At 33.5% G+C, this 17,935-nt stretch overlaps 1 protein-coding gene across 1 annotated transcript in view; it reads left to right on the top strand.

Moving 5' to 3' along the window:
* Nucleotides 1-2,487: 2,487 nt before the first annotated feature.
* The window catches only part of LOC139485831 (uncharacterized), a 37,362-nt gene continuing 21,914 nt past the window's right edge, over nucleotides 2,488-17,935 (top strand). The window contains exons 1-2 of the mRNA XM_071270477.1: nucleotides 2,488-2,954; nucleotides 17,385-17,628. Of these exons, the coding sequence (XP_071126578.1) occupies nucleotides 2,836-2,954; nucleotides 17,385-17,628 (363 nt within the window). The 5' untranslated portion in view covers nucleotides 2,488-2,835. The remainder of the gene's footprint in view (nucleotides 2,955-17,384; nucleotides 17,629-17,935) is intronic.

Genomic DNA, 17,935 nt, shown 5'->3' on the forward strand with positions numbered 1-17,935 from the left:
CATGGCTATAAGATGTATTTAATTTCAAAATAGAATATGTTTTATACTTAATTAACACATATATACAAATGTATACGCTATAATTTCTGTTAAAATGAAGTTGAGATACAGTATAAAATCGACACAATTGAGACTTCATTAGGAATTCGGAATATTAATCGACAGATCATAACCTCATTCAACCCCATATTACCTCCAGACGTCCGTACTTAATTAGAACCAAATCACTTTTATGAATATTTTTTTCAATTGCCGTATTGTATTGACAATGTAACCTAATTTGATCTTATTTCTATCTACTTTATTACTTTTTTAAAACAAAGTTTTACCACGAGACATTGTTTGTTTTAATGATGTTAGCCAATAATCTAAATATTTCCTTTGTATTTCCCTTATTCAATAATTTTTATGTCGAGTTTATTGTATGATCTTTACGATAAACTGGAATACTTTCACTGATTCGTGAAATTTACCAATCAATTAAAAATGCAAATCTAAGAAATTCCGTATGGATCAATTTAGAAATTGGAAACAAGGCAATATATTTCTTAACACGACGTTGTAGCCTTTGTTGTAAATTTCGTTTTATTTTAATATTGCGGAATGCAGACTTGACTCACAAATACGCGAAAATCTGTTTTTCTGAAGTAAGTTGACAATCTAACCGTAAACATCGTTGGAAAAGGATGATGCAATAACATCACTTGGATGTTCCAAATATCTATAGAATTGTTCTTGTAGGATTTCCTATTAGGGAGCAAGCGATTAAATTCAAGAGGAGGGTGGAATTGTTTTCTGAGTCAGATTTTTTATTAAGGTAATGAGGAAATCTGCATTAAGAAGATATTTTTTTTTATCATCTGCTTAACCAGAATATTTTTTCTCAGAATTTGGGATCAGAATAGTTTTTTAGGAAAAAATACATGATATACACCCCTCCCCACCTTGAAGTTGAATGTTCGTACATTAACATAAAAAATCAATGACCTCTAAATAAACAACAATTCCGGTATACACAAATGAAAGGAGATGTGAGTTAAACGCTGATGAGAAATGTAGCAACCAATAAGAACACCCAATACCTCCTTTTGTTCCCGTTATTAAGGATGTAGACCTTGGTCCAGGGAGATAACTCTTTAAATCAGTTAAACGTTTGTAAAAGTCAAGTTCATCAATGTATTTTAAGCATTTACCTGAAACAGATTGAAAATAATCTATGTAACCTAGAAGCTTAGAATATATTTTTGAAAATGGTTGACACAAACGTACTGATGATTTTAAGAGTTATTTCCCTTAACCTAGGTCTACCTCCTTAACTTATTACAAAATTATCTTAAACCTTTCTCGTTAACGAGAACGTTCAAATCGGACGTACGGAATTTATAGTTATTTCAATCATATGTTGCTCTGTGTTGGGACACTTTTTTTTTTATGTTATGTGCTCAAAGTGAAACGTTGCATACTTTTGGCTGTCAAAGCTTATCCACGACCGTACATGTACTGACGGTTTATCCACAATTAAAAAACCCATATTGCACGCTTGGTAGCCATAATTTATTAATCACCATTGCATTTGTCTTGAGATATGAGAGAAGTTTCGAATGAGGCCTTGACATAGCAATTTACACAATTTAACCAAACTGATATCTATTTTATTTAAGTACTAATTTTCTCGGATGAAGGAAAATTTACATGTTTTTGGATATTTAATGCCGTGCTTTTGCCGAAGTCTGCATATAAATAGATTTGTCATTCGTTGAACTTTTAATTTTGGTTCAACTGTATCCACGAAAGCCACGATAATTGGTACATTGTATCCGTGAACTTCCTCCGCTCGATAGTAGCACGCTTGATAAAGAGAGATGTCCGTTTGGGTACATAATCATGAATATATGCCATGTAAAAATAGGAACTTTTACTTGATATCTGTTTAGGGATAGTTTCAACCTCTTTGAGCTTTAAAGGACCATTGCGACAACTCTTTGAGGGTTCTTCAAGAAATATGGTGCACTACAAAATGTAATGCCCCTATCACATATACCTGCACTTCCTCTAATTGTGGCGTTTGAAATTCTCTCCATTCATCCTTAGAATCGAGTCGGTCGTTGTCTTATTTGTAAGACATAATTCATTGCGGTATTTTCAATGCATCCATATATGTATATGTAATAACACACGATAGATTACATTGAATGCATACGATTTAAATGCATGTATTGTATTGCCTTCTCATTTTAATCTTTTCAACAATATTATAGATGATGAAACTATTGCATGAAATTTTATCTCCTTTTTAACTTATGAATTAATTTAATTTCTTATTACTGAATGTAAATTAGTAAATAAAAATGTTATAAATTATCATAAAATGAAAGACTGAATTGAAAGATAGTTATAAAAACATATCTGTATAAGTTAATAACAATTTCACGCGAATAATTTATTGAAAAGATTGAAATTTTAATATTCGTAAATCTTTATTGGCAGTTTCCTAAGGATGAGAGATAGATAAATACATTACCCTTTTTGTATTTATAGATAGTACGAACGAATGAATAGCGATCAGTTTACCTTATATATCGATCAGAGTACACTCGTTATAGATAGAGCTCTACATTATGGAAGTTTTTAGAACTATGGTAAAGTAACGTACAAGATAATGAAAAGTAAAAGTGTCTAAGTTTGCGATACTATCTTACACTTGCTACCGAAAGTACTATACATTCTTAGTTGATTAATGACACTGTACTTATTAATTTTATTCTATTGATATGTGACAGATTTTGGCACGGATCGACATTGTTTTGGTATGCTGAGAGTGAAAAGAGTGTAAAAATGTGTACGCGGACTTGTTTTATAATTTTCTTAGTTTTTGGACTTAACTTGTGGTATGTGGAATGCAATACTACACAAACATGTCCACAGAATCTGAACCCAGCCTCCGGAAAAACTGGGTAAGTTTGTTTTTCTTTCCTTTAATTTTTCAGCTGCATTGACTTTTCCAAAAAAAAATCCAAACGTATTAGATCAGATTTATTTCAATAAAAAATCAAGTTTTTCGCATTTCTTTCAGTCCTTTTTACAACAGATGTTAGCTAAATATTGGCCATTTGAATTGAAGCTTTTGTTTGTTTATCATACGTTTCTTTTTATACGACATATGTACTCGTACACCACTTTCTCCAACTGATGTTAGTCTAATTTCATGCATGGTAGCTATATATTTATAATGTTATTCATTAATTTATCGTTTTCCCTTTCCTTTTCCTATATTAAACATTTGAATCTATACCTATAAGCAATATTACAATGTAATTAAATGTATAATACATAAAAAAAAAATTAACAATATTACTGTAATAGTATAACTATTCGTTCACAAGTGATTTCAACTTTTTGTTCGGTATGCACTGTTAAGATGAAGTTTACCAGTACTTTCTTAAAAAAGGATACCCGACGCCTTCAGATGGGAGAAAATCTCAGTTTCAACCTTTTGTTTTGATCTTTTTCATTTGTTTTTATTTGCCTAAATTGTACACGTTTAGATTGTGGGAAAAAGAAGGATCCATTGACTGTTTTTGTTGAACGTTCAGTGACAAATATTCCATGTATATTTAGGTTCAAAACAATTTTACAACAAATCCAATAGAGTTTCTACAATATTTGAAGTCTTGAGAGATTTAGACAGTTATGATGAACAGCTGCCAACCATTTGTTAATAGAAATAGGGTATTCAATGGACTCCTTCCAACCAACAGCAAACCCCTTTATTGTTCAAGAGGGGCGTCCATGTGGTTGCATATACATGTACACTTGTTGCATAAACATAAGGGTTGGCCAAGCTTTAGAAATATGGTCATGTGGCCTTATTCCTGACTACTTTCAATGACAATGAAACCAATAAGTGGACGATCACTTGATTGTGAAGAAGTTCTGAATACTTTTAAAATTGTTTGATTTATATACACGTTCTAAGAGAATACAACTGTCTCTGTGGTTCATTGAACTCCTGAAACAAATATATATATGAAGGGTCCATAGATAACATATAGACGTTCCATATCAGTACCACAGTCATTAAAGATGTTCGTTTGACTGTTCTTAGGGGATGCAGTGTTTTCTGTGGGTCATTGAACTCCTGAAACAAATTTATATATGAAGGGTCCATAGATAACATATAGACGTTCCATATCAGTACCCCAGTCATTAAAGATGTTCGTTCGATTGTGCGGGATGTGTGAGTAGTCAAAAAGGGAAGTTTGATATAAGGATGTACTTCGGTGAGGTTTAGGAGTTTTTTTGTCAAATGTTAGGACTACTTTTTGACAAAATGAATGGCCTCATATTACCTATTTTTCTTTTTATAAAATACTTTTACAGCTCAAAAAATGTTAATATCAAAATTTAAGCATATTCTAGATTTCTTTTCTTTCGATTTGAAACCAAAACAATTGATATGGTTGCAAATATAGGGTAAAAGTTCGAGTTAACTTAGCCTTTACCCACCAATTTTTAAGAGTGTTAAATATCTCGAAAAATATTTTTTGTTTATTTCGTTTTTTACTAAATAAATACTCTTCTGACTTTAAGTATCAATTTAAAATTATAGATTATGTTTTTAATTTCACTTAAGAACATCTTTAATACACCGTTCTTGGAGGGTAGGTACATGTATGTGTGTTTTCTGTAGGTCATTGAACTCATGACACGACACAAGTGTCTGAAAGGTCCGTAGATGACCTACAAATGTATATATCTTTCTGTTACCAATGTACCCATAGGTACATGCGCTATCAGAACGTACTTTTGTGTTATGTTCTTTACTTTGCTTTCGTCTTGAATGTTGACTTGTTTGATATCTGACGTTAAGCAAACAAAAGTTTATCTTTTTAACTATCAACTTTATTTGTTTTCCTCAGATTAAGAAACTAACAAGGGTTCAAATTTGAAGATGAAGTATTGTAAACGATAAAAAAAAATGTGCTCAGATAGTCAAAAAACCTTGACACAACCGTAAAACTGAAAGATTGCAGTTTTCACCATTTAGGCAACTACTTCTATAATATTGATATATATTCAGTATTTCTCGTATAAGATATTCACACCCATACCAGTATAGTCTATCGTAAACATTTGGTACTGTTTACAAAAAAAGCTCTTCCCCTTTTAGCACATTAAATATACCAGCTGCACTATTTCGAACGTAGTTAATACAGATTGTTTTATTCTTGTTTGCAGCCAGTGACATTTTGTTTATCCCTTTTCAAGACTGTCAGGTTAATCTATTAAAATGGTTGCGTCTAATATTAATTTTATAATTTTTTTACATACATTTCCTTTGCCATTCGTCTCAACTCGGCCGATTCCGTACCCTCATCTAACGATAGAAGGAGAGTAGCGGATTCTACCGAGGATTGCCGAATGTTCCTTTGCCAGAGATGATCTTTTTAAATAAATTATAGTACCAAAGTAGCGCATCAAATTTCCTTTTTTTACTGTTACTATTACACACAAGTGATTCCTGCATATTGTGTTGCAAAACATTCTTCTTCATTTTGTCTTATGCAAGTTTATTTATTTCCTGCTATTACCTAGCCAAAATATTCATTTTCAAAATACTCCCAGAGAAAACCAAATGGTTGACCCCTAAATGAAATCTAATATAAATGATATTTTCTTTCTCAACAGATTTCTGTTTTCCGATCACATATATAAAGTGTGTTACAACAAATACCATTTAGACGGGTTATTGAAGTAGAAAATTTCATAAAGAACTATTCAGCAAAATATATAATAAAAGTCATCAGCGGTATACAGATCGTAAAATAATGATCATCTCTCAGCTTCAGGATGCGAAATAAGTAGTTCATAATTTGTCTAATATTACTGAGCTGTATAAACTAAGTTGTCCTTCGGTTTATTGATATTGGGCATACTGTGCAATGCCCGATACTGAATATGTGCTTAAATATGATAGTTTCTCATTGACCTAAGGGAGCTACCATTTGATTTTTATGGGGGGGAGGGGGGGGCGAGGATGAAATTTGAAAAAAAAATAGGCAGGACAGGAGTTTTGAGTAAAAAAATGCAGGATGAGCAACTTGGTAAACAAAAAGGCAGGATGACTATTTGTGTAAATAAAGTCAGGATAAACTAGTAAAAAAAAGGCAGGACCGAATAGAGTAAAAATAAAAATGCAGGACAGAGTTTACAACAACAACAAAAAAAGCAGGACAAAATTTTTCATCCTAGCCCCCCCCCCCCCCCCTAAAAATAAAATGGTAGCTCCCTAAACATCTTTATTAATTTAATGAAATGGTGACAATAGAGCATGTATGCATACATGTATGCTCGTTATCTCTGGTAAAGAGTTGTCGCATTAGCAATCATATTACTTTATTTTCTATTTTTCATATGTAAGATTTATATAAAAATTAAAGGATTGTAATTGTTTGTTGTTACATGCCAGGTGTTTTATACAAAACATTAACAGAAGGCAACAACTTCAGGCAGAATAAATGACAAATGTGTCGTTGACCAGCGGTTTAAACATGAACTACATGTATTTTAATTCATCGAAAGGTGTTTTGGTGCGTTTTATGTTTAAAATACACGAATAGTATAAAATCGCAGCTACTGTCATCCGGTAATATAAATAATATACCACCAAAGGGTAGCTATTACCATTTAGAACGTAAACGCTATACCATCGCCCCTCAAACTAAAAATATTCAGTGTTTGAAATTGCACCGTCCAGGGACGGATCCAGCCATTTAAAAAAAGGGGGGTTCCAAACCCAGGACAAAAGGGGGGGGGGGGGTTTAAGCTATATGTCCCCATTCAAATGCATTGATCGTCCAACAAAAGGGGGGTCCGATCCACCGCCCCTGCCCCCTTGGATCCCGGCGCCATTGCACGCAAATATCCTATATTTCACTTTATACTTTATAGTATATAATAGTAATACATAGTTGTCTTTTGATGCTTATATTTTAATATAAAGACATTACACAGAGATGCAGTATATAATTATGTGAACCGGAAGTTAAACTAAATGTAGAGGTTAATGAGACGAATCCAAGGACGTTCTGCGACAGGGACGGTCCTCTTTGCTCATACAGATACAAGAAAACGAAAACATATTCAGTTTGGCTTCTTGTTCCACTTTTCTATAGCAGACCTATTTGATGTTTCATAACACCAACAACCATACATTTGTACATGTACCAATGTGTTCTAATTATTTACTTGGCATGACTTGCAATTTTCAAGTGTTAGAATAATTATGGAACTGGTTTCATTGAGATTAGACGGAGGCTTATTTCTTAGTGCATTTGAATGTAATTAAAAGTAGTTTATTTATTTGGGAAAAAATCCAATCATTTTTTACAGTTTTGTTTGTGGTGACTTTTATTTTGTTTTGTTGATTTTTTTATCGCTAATGCAATACAATAGTATTGCTACTAAAACTTCATATATATATATGGATTAGATTGTCGTCTTTTTGACGTTGATCTCGTTTGTTCCTTTTTATTTTAATTTTTGACGTTGATCCCCTCTTTCTATTTATTTTATCTACCATGAGCTATAAAGTAAGTCTTAAACGTGTTATTGTTGTATTGTCCAAACTTACTTTAAACTGGCCACCCGCTGCTTGATACCTTCCGTGTAGATAAAAGCGAAACGACAACAGGGGCCCAGTTTAAACTTGCTTACACGAAGCATTTTTGAATTATTCGGTCTACTCTTTTGAAATGCACCTTGAGTGCATTCCTTTTCACAAAAATACGATGAAGGTTGAAATATTTATCGATGGTGTGTTAATTCTAGTATTTAAATCATTACCAACATGGTGAGAATTCACGTATTTATGTTGATGTAATATATGTATATTCAATTGTGCCGACGACGCGATAAATTATAAACTGAATAAGGTTTGAAGAATCGTTTGAAATGATTTATTGATACTTTAAATCCGATTTGACATACCAATTGTCAATATAAACATATGCACCAAACTGCAGTATTTATGTATCTTACTTGTCCTTATTAAAAGACATTTTAGTTATTCTGGGTTTGTTTTTTTGGTCTTTATTCAGAAATTTTCAACTTTTAAATGTTCCTTTTAAATGTTCCCTGGGCATATGCTTTTTACATAGTTGATTTTTGCCGGTTTTCATAGTAAAAATAGTCAATATTTGGTTGATTTTCTTCTTTTTTTTACATGCTGAAAACACGGTCACACAATGTATTTGTGGAGATTTGACTCAGGAGCCTGAAATTCAGTGGTTGTCGTTTGTTTATGTGTTACATATTTGTTTTTCGTTCATTTTTTTACATAAATAAGGCCGTTAGTTTTCTCGTTTGAATTGTTTTACATTGTCTCATCGGGGCCTTTTATACATTTAGCTCACTATGCGGTATGGGCTTTGCTCATTGTTGAAGGCCGTATGGTGACCTATAGTTGTTAATGTCTGTGTTATTTTGGTCTTTTGTGGATAGTTGTCTCATTGGCAATCATACCACATCTTCTTTTTTATATTGACTATATTCTATAATAACAACGGTTTTACAATGCGAGTCACTGCTATAAATTACAAACTGAAAATACATATATCGTCTTTTGATGTAATTTATTGATGCTTTAAATCCTTTTGTAACATATCAATTGCAAATAAAGATATCAACCTTGGATAAAATCTAGATTTATCTGTACTTACTAACAATACCTATATATATTTGGTTGGTTTTTATTTTTGATTGTTATCTCGCCAAAAATATCACCGATTTTTTTTTTCGTTTATAAAGTTTGTGCCGATATAATTTATTCATAAATTAATCCTGATTTCAAGTTTTGGACAGTAAGACAGAAAGAAGGAGAGAGATACAGAGACAGTTAGATATTATTCGACATCTTTCTAAAATTCCTCGATGTTTAATAATTTATTAAATGTAAATAATTGTCACCGCATCGATGACATGTAATAGGTTGATTGTTGTATTTGTCACATTTAAAAAACCAAATTTCATTCAAAAGTTTACATTTTCAAACTTGATTTAATATCAAATTGAATGTAGAATTAGTAGAATGCTAGCCTCTCTTATTCTCTAAATACATGCACTCACTGAGATATCAAAGCTCAAGCTAATGGAAAAACATAATTAGTATTTGAAGATGATGAATAGGTGTAAAGCATCCAGTGGCAAATATCACATGCATTTCAGAATGAGAACATGTTATTGTAGTATGAATTTGACCCTTACTTTGTACCAGACCGACCCCGTTGAGCCAGATTTTTTTACATGTTAGTTCACAAAGTAACAGTCCAAGAAAGACATGTCACCGTCGCCCTATCCGGACGCATTAATTGGACTGCAAGATGGTCAGTCTTACTCCTAAATGCCAAAAAGCTTGCAGGATAATCTTTATTAAGATGATATATTGTTCAGCTAAGTTCGGTTTTCGTGAAGTTGTATATCATTATATATATAGAGGGGTCAAACTTCGCAAGAGAAAGGATCGAGTTGAATTTTGAATATTAATTCTCTAATCAGTAGTTTAAAATTGTGACATAGCCATTTGGAATGGTAATTCAATTCTCTAACTGGGATTTCAATTTGTCTCTTTTTTTATACATGTAATGTTTGTTAAACTTCCCTAAATCAGTGCTGTATGTTACGGTTATTACTATAATAGCATTTACACGTGAAAGTTATTCTATAAATAACATAAAGCAGCACATTCTACCAATAATGACGACATGATGAGTCTTGTTAAATAGCAGTTATATGCTTATGATGACGATCATGAATAATTGCAGTGTGAATGCGATCTACGTTGTAAATAAATTAGAAAGAAATATCTGTGTCTTTAATTTTTTGTTTGCTTTGCATTTCTTCTCATAATAAGTTTACCAGATATTTGACCTAGAATGGGTACTAGGTTTTTTGGCAGCTTTAAGTAAACAATCGGTCAGATGAGGTCAATATGTAAAATGCATTTACATAGAAATACTAATATAACTAGACATGTTTATTTTGTGTTGAGTTTGCATTCATATACTGATTATGCCAAGGCCGTGGAAATGACATGTCGAATGATGCCAGTGAGTTAGAAAGAGAATGTTCTATTGATTGATTGTTAGTTGCATAATGTTTATCGTCCAGTGGCAAAAAAAATGCATGCATATAGTAAATATTTGCAATATCAAATATTTGAAGTACTATAAGAACGCAATTAAGGAAGCATAACCACATGCTTTCTTTCTAGTTTTAATTGCATCGAAATTGCGTTCTAAGCGCACCCCACTGAATGTTTCATTCATATGTTGTAACTTGTAAGACTTTTTATGAAAATACACCATTCAATTGTGGTAGGCCATACCATGATCTGTAGCAGTTTTAACATTTAAGTCTATTGGGGTCTATAGTAAAAAGCTGTTACATTTGCAATCGCCACGATCTCATCTCTGCAGTTTTGTAACACGCAGATTGAAGTTATTCAATACATGTCAGTGGCGGATCCAGCCATTTGAAAAGGGGGGTTCCCAACCCAGGACAAAAGGGGGGGGGGGTCAAACTATATATTCCCATTCAAATGCCTTGGTCGTCCAAAAAAAGGGGGGTTCCAACCCCCGGAATCCTCCCCCTGGATCCGCCACTGCATGTACATGTTCGGAAAATATAGAATTAAAAGGTACGAGTTGTTAAGGTAAAGGATATAAAAGCAGGGCTCAGTACTTTTCATGCCCCTGCAACAGAAAGTTGGAAGGCGTATTGTTTTATACATTTGTACCTTTCCGTTCATTCGTTCGGTTCGTCCGTTCAATTATTGGTATATACATGTAGTTATTCCAGATAACTCCTTCTGTGGTCAGGATAATATTCTGAGCATATACTTGCATAAAAGGTGCATAGCGTTTTTAACTTTCTAGATAACTCATCCCACAGTGAAATATAGACCGTTGGGCTTCTATATGCTCAACTTGTGTATATCAAAATAAAAAAAAATGCATCTGCGGGGGCATCATTTGCTTCACCTAGACACAACAATAACTCTTAAAAAGTCCTACATTCATTTACAGTTACTTCAGAGTGGAGTGCGGAGACATCACTTTGTCTTGTTTTATAGTGTATCAATGTTATTTGTGTGTGTGCATTCTTTAAATACTCAATAATTAGAGAAAAAAGGTAATATTAAAGTGATATGCATCGTAAGCACAAAAACATATATTTTGTTTTCAATAATGAAAGCGTTCGTTTCTTGTTGCAATTCTACAAAGAGTTGATTATAGCATATATCTTTATATTAAATTCGTATGCATGTTTGAGTGTTATTTTCTTGGATCCACTTAAATTGTATATCATGCAATGTCATTTTTATTAATTATTTACAATTCTTAATTGCTATTCAACAGAAAAAAATCCAATGTTAGATTAATTGTATATTTCAAGTTTCTTTGACGTTACTATGAGGAAAACATTATAAGTCTATTACATAACTAAAAGTATGCGTTTGTTAAAAAGATACGATTGATCGAAATACTTGTGGAATTTTATTCATCAGATAAGTGGTTAAAAAATCCAAGATTTTTTTCTTTAATTGTTTTGTTTGTCAAAATTGAATTGCTTATCCTAGAAGCTTTATTCGTACATTGTCTTTTTACTAATTGCTCGACAGCATGCAGCCTGACTTCGTAGAGATCCACCTTTCTATTAGGAAGAAATGGAATAGCATAAATATGTTGATTTAAGAAATAATTGATGCAAGCTATACTTTATTGTAGTTTTAACATGGGTAGGCATTATATTCGTGATTATTTTTGTCCGAGCAACAGTGAGGATAAAAACAATAAATGTGCATTGGCGGAAAATATATAATTTATTTGTATGAAATTTAGAAACAGGACGAAAAGCGAGGCTCGCAAAGTTTTTCTCCTGTTTCGCAGCGAGTACAAATAAATTGCGTTTAGTTACTTGTGTCATAAGAATGTTATCTCCTTGACGTATGTATACGTAACATCTCCTGATCGCGAGGAGACACTAACGATATTTATAAACAAAAATTTAAATTTTAAATACAATCGTTCATAACGATAAAACGAAACCAAGATACGCTATTGGAATACTTTACTACGAATAAACCCATGCGTGAAAGTGCAACGGACATTCTATGTAGTAAGCTAACGGATTGGAATGGAAAAAACCTAGACATAACAAATGTTACTGGACCTTTGCATTGTATTTCCTTCATATTGAAGTTTACCCATTCATTGCTACAAAATGTAGCTTAGGAACACATCATTAATTAAACGTATTTTAGATTTAAATAATGTCTTGATTTTCCGACCCAATAACGTACACAATACCTCCGATGGCATTAAGCAAGGAGCTGATGCATTGCTATGTTTAATGTCTTTGAATGATATTTCTTGTTATAGTGTAACATTCGAACAAGTGATTTGTTTATTCAATGTTTCATTATCTTAATATGTGAAAGAAATTAAGTTTTCTTATTGACTGTTTATTGAATTTCCACAAGATCTCACACTAATTCACTGTGTCATATGTCTTGGTGTACTGACCTTGCTTTCAGTGCTCTGACCTCGATTACAATTCTCCTCGTCTAGACCGTGTGTATACTTGTCAAAAATTAGCAACTAAGCACAAAAACAAAAACAAAAACAAAGGAAAGTGTTTTGTACCGTGTTCTATATGTCTTGAACGTACAAGCAACCCCTCTCCGCGGGAAAAAAATAAAATGAAACAATTCACTTTAAGGGAATGCAAATTTAAAGATGTTTTAGACTTTGCTTCAATTCGATTGTATTTGACAATTTGACAAATCAAATACAGATTCTGTGCTCACATCACATTTGGAAGCGAACCAATAACACATGATCAATTGTTCAGTCATATTGCTTTTATCAATAAAGTATGATAAATGATCAAAGCTAAAACAATATAAATTGAATAAAGAGACTTAGATTTCCAATGTTCCAGCGTTGCTAACTTTAAAGTCAGGTCACAACGAACCTACGACACATCAGCGCCACGACATGACATTTGGTCTAATCGCGGGTGATCTGTGGTCGTCGTACAACAATCGCACGACAGTCGCACTATATTTTGAGCATCGTGGCGCTGTCGTGTGTCGTGGGACAAAAATTGGACATGCACCTTTTTTGCTCTACGATTTTTATACACCCGTCAAAATTCTGACGGGACGTATTATGGTATACAAATGTCCGATGTCCGTCCGTCCGTTCGTCCGTCTGTCCGTCCGTCTGTCTGTCCGTCTGTCTGTCAGGCGTAAACATGTCGCACCGTAACTTGAGAACGACTTATCTAAATCTCATGAAACTTTATATAGTTGTTTTTATGATTGTCAAATGATCTGTATACTTTTTGGTGAAAATAAGAATTAAACTTTTTGAGTTACGGCACTTTGTAACTAAAACAGGGGTGTGTTTTTTTTTTACATGTCGCACCGTATCTCAAAAACGATTCTTGATTATTGCTTAAAACTTTACACACTTCTTAGTTATATTAATCTTAATATCTGTATACTTTTTGGTGATGATTCAAAATTTCATTTTTGAGTTATTGAGTATTTTGTTAAAAAGGGGGAGGGTTTTTTACATGTCGCGCCGTATTTCAAAAACGATTTATGATTATTGCTTAAAACTTTACACACTTCTTTGTTATATTAATCTAAAGATCTGTATACTTTTTGGTGATGATTCAAAATTTCATTTTTGAGTTATTGAGTATTTTGTAAAAAAGGGGGAGGTTTTTTTTACATATCTTGCCGTATCTCAAAAGCGATTTATGATTGTTGCTTAAAACTTTACACACTTCTTTATTATATTAATCTAAAGATCTGTATAGTTTTTGGTGATGACTCAACATTTTATTTGAGTTATTGGGTATTGTGTAAAAAAGGGGAGGGTTGTTTTTTTTTACATGTTGCGCCGTATCTCAAAAACAATGTATCATTATTGCTTGAAACTGTACACACTTCTTTGTTTACTTTTTGGTTTGATTCAAATTTTATGTTAGTGATATTTGTAAAAAAAAAACAGGGGGGGGGGGGAGTTCACATGTCCCGCCATGTCTCAAAAGCAACAAATGGTAATTGCTTAAACCTTTCTCAGAAACTATTTATGATTATTGCATAAAACTTCCACACAAGACGTCGGGCGTATTATGCGCTCATGGCGCAGCTGTTTATTTATCGTGTCACTGTCTTGTGGCTGTCGTGAAAGTGTCTTACAATCGTCGTGCAACTGTCGTGCGATAAACACATTGTCGTGGGTATCAATATACTGCATTTTAATCAAACAATCTTCGCACGATTGTCTGACGAATACCAAATTTCGTCCGATGATCGCACAACATTGATTGTCTGTCGTGCGACAGTGGTACGTTCGTCGTGCAACACATTTTCGTTGTTTTTAGAAGAATGCAATTCGGTGGTAATAAATGTTTGGAAAAACATACCGTCTACCGTTTAAACAGGATGACTATTTCATAAGAACGATTATGCTTGACCCTATTGAATAGGCGCCTTGGCGGACTACAACAAGAGTAAAATATGGTCATGTTAGCGTTGATTCGAGCCCGTGAACAGTATAGGAACCAGCGAAACGCCCGACGTTGGTGGGTTAGGCTATGGATCGAACGGCGCCTGGTGTTTGGACAGTATAGTACACTTATGTAAGAGTTGGAGCGGGAATATGCTGGTAATTTCGTTGGAGTCATGCGGATGGAGCCTGGCATGTTTCAAGAGCTTTTGTTGAGAGTCGCATCACAGTGGTACTTCAGTGGCACGACAGTGACACGACAGTGACACGACAGTAACACGCGCATCCATTGACATGAACACCTGAAAAATAGCCCCAAACAACTCACGATTGTCGTTCGATTATCGCACGACTGTCACACGACCGACTTGCGACAAACCCACGACAGTACAATTACAATTATTTTTTCTTTCTGTCTTGTACCCATCGTGGAATCATCGTGGACATGTCGTAGCTGATGTGACCACTCGAAATATTTTTTTGACATTTTGCACGACAGTGCCACGACAACTATTTTATAGATCTTCCATGACAAAAAAACGTACGATCTGTTGTGACCGGGGCTTAAGGAAATAATGTAAAGTATTTTATAAGAAATGTAACATCGTATTTCACAAAACTCCTTCCAAGTTGAAAAAAACGTGTAAGCCTTGGACATTTAAGTGTATCTTACGGTCAATTAAAGTCTTTAGAAGTCTCTTTCTTTGCCTACGGTCGTTTTGAAAACTAGGGAAATAGAAAATTAAGAATATTAAGGTAGAAATGACAAACTGTGAATCAAAAAGCAAAACAATGGTACCGTAATCCAGGATCCACGTAAAACACATCTATTCACACACGAAATAATTCCACAAATTTGACAACACAAACTAGAAATTAAGAAAATAGTGTTTCAGATGAATTGGATGTGAACGTTTTAAGAGGTACATAACACTACAGGGAGATATCTCTGTAAAAATCAGCTGTACGTTTTGATCACGTTCTCAATGATAAAAAAAACTGTGTCTGTCAAACTGCTGTATATCCCAATGAAAAAAATCCCATAAAGTGTGTGGTATAAGTTTTTGGAAATTTTTATATTTTTATCAAAGGGTAAAAAAGTAATGAAAATTAAACGAGCCAAATTAATTTCAGTCATGGTGCATGTTGGTACTTTGTCTACCTTAAATCAAAAAAATAACTAGAAATAAAAAACGAAAAAGCGTCAACGAAAATTGCAGGATAAAGAAAAGATATACTTAGACTTCTACATTGTGCATAGAATTGTGTATCTACACTCCCCACGAAGCACGGGAAAAGCTCGCCGAAGATTTAGTTATAAGTAATATGCACGCATACATGTATATTACAGCGACATGTAATCGTATATGTGCATTGAATATACCGATATACCAGAAATTCAATATGGAATATAATTTATACACGGATAACGGTTAAATTTAGAGATAATCATCGGGTAGCCAACAAAAAATTAAGGTTATTACCAAAAACAAAAGTGTTAAAACGTTCAAATAGGGATGGTCTGTAGTTTGCAAAACCTTTCAAAATATTAGGTACTGTACATGTACTCAATGCTCTTCAACTTCTTACTGTATTTGACTTTTAAGTTATAGTTATTGACCAAGCAAGTCGGTATATAGAATTTAATCTGCACAGCTCAGGTGACCCTTATTAACCCGAACGACGTAGGAGTTCGGGTTAAAGGGTCATCCTGAGCGCGTGATATATTTTTTTTAATTTGATAGAATAACGCCCCTGTCAACATCTAGGAACCGCCCCTAAAGGTAAAAATAGATTTGAACTGTGCAGTATATCTGAGGTAGTTAATGCACACCTTTGCTGTGCATTATCCAGATTAAAGTACAGTAAGAACAAAGAGATTTTGCCCATGTCATGTGTTAATTATAATTCGAGCGTCACTTGTGAGTCATTTTGTAGATGAAACGCGCGTATGTCGTCTACAATTTCAAACTTTGCACCTTATCGTGGTAAAAGAAGCGGCAATGTTAAATCATCAACATTTCAACACTGATATGTCATATGATATATAATATTTAACACTATTTTAAACTATAATAACATATACTATATGAAATAACAATATGTGAAATTAGTGTTCCTCAAAACACCCAAACGTGTACCAAATAACATTTAATATATAATTGTACTTGTAGCATACAAATATTTTTCTTTGAAGTTATGCAGTTCAAAATGCCTTTACCTCGTTGAAACAGAACACATTATGTTATTTTATGGAAAAGACCTTATCAGAAAGTGGTTTGTAACATCGTTTTCTAAGGCCAGACTGGTTTTTCGTCCCCTATCATAACCAGTTTTAAAAAGATAATCATTTTCTTTCATCAAGTTAAATGAAATGATGTCCTGTCTTTAAACATAAAATGGTGACCTGTTGTTTAACAAAACGTATTCTCCTTCCCTTAATTATATAAAAAAAAGAAGATGTGGTATGATTGCCAATGAGACAACTCTCCAAAAGAGACCAAAATGACACATTAATAATGATAATGGAATAAGAATACAGCTCTCTCACAAGCAAAAAAACCCTAACTGTGAAAATATAATGGCATAGTTCTACACTGCAGGCACGGGGACACATTCTATTGAATCCACACAGCATGAGTAAAAAACCCTGCAGTAAATATAAAAAATGAGATGTGGTGAGCCCGTTTTATTGATGAACAAACCACCCATAATAACAAATTGTGTTACAAACCAGAAAAAAACACAACAAAAAATGCTATAACTAAGTCATATAAACTAAAACAAAACTTTTTTTAGGGTGAAACCAGTTTTGGACAGATACGAGTCAGCATTGCTTATGTTACTTGGATTTGGTGGCTTTTCGATCATCCTCGCACTGTTTCATAATGCCGTTCGGAAGCATATATTCCACGATGAGCACAATCTGGATACAACGTTTGATGCTGGTGGAAACGTCAGTCTTAGTTTGACAGCAGTTACTGTTGCTTCTCAACTGTTTTGGCCAGGTGACATTTTACACAGTGCCACCTTGACGACAAAGGTATACTATAATATTTCACCAAAATAGTTCATTTTTTTACATAAATAAGGCCGTTAGTTTTCTCGTTTGAATTGTTTTACATTGTCTTATCGGGGCCTTTTATAGCTGACTATGCGGTATGGGCTTTGATCATTGTTGAAGGCCGTGCGGTGACCCATAGTTGTTAATGTCTGTGTCATTTTGGTCTTTTGTGGATAGTTGTCTCATTGGCAATCATACCACATCTTCTTTTTTTATAGCTTTGTATTTTTCATGTCGAGGACTTTTATAGACAACTGTACGTTATGGTTTTTTTTTCTGTAGTAGA

This window comes from Mytilus edulis, chromosome 8 (assembly GCF_963676685.1).
Source record: "Mytilus edulis chromosome 8, xbMytEdul2.2, whole genome shotgun sequence".
Lineage (NCBI taxonomy): Eukaryota > Metazoa > Mollusca > Bivalvia > Mytilida > Mytilidae > Mytilus > Mytilus edulis.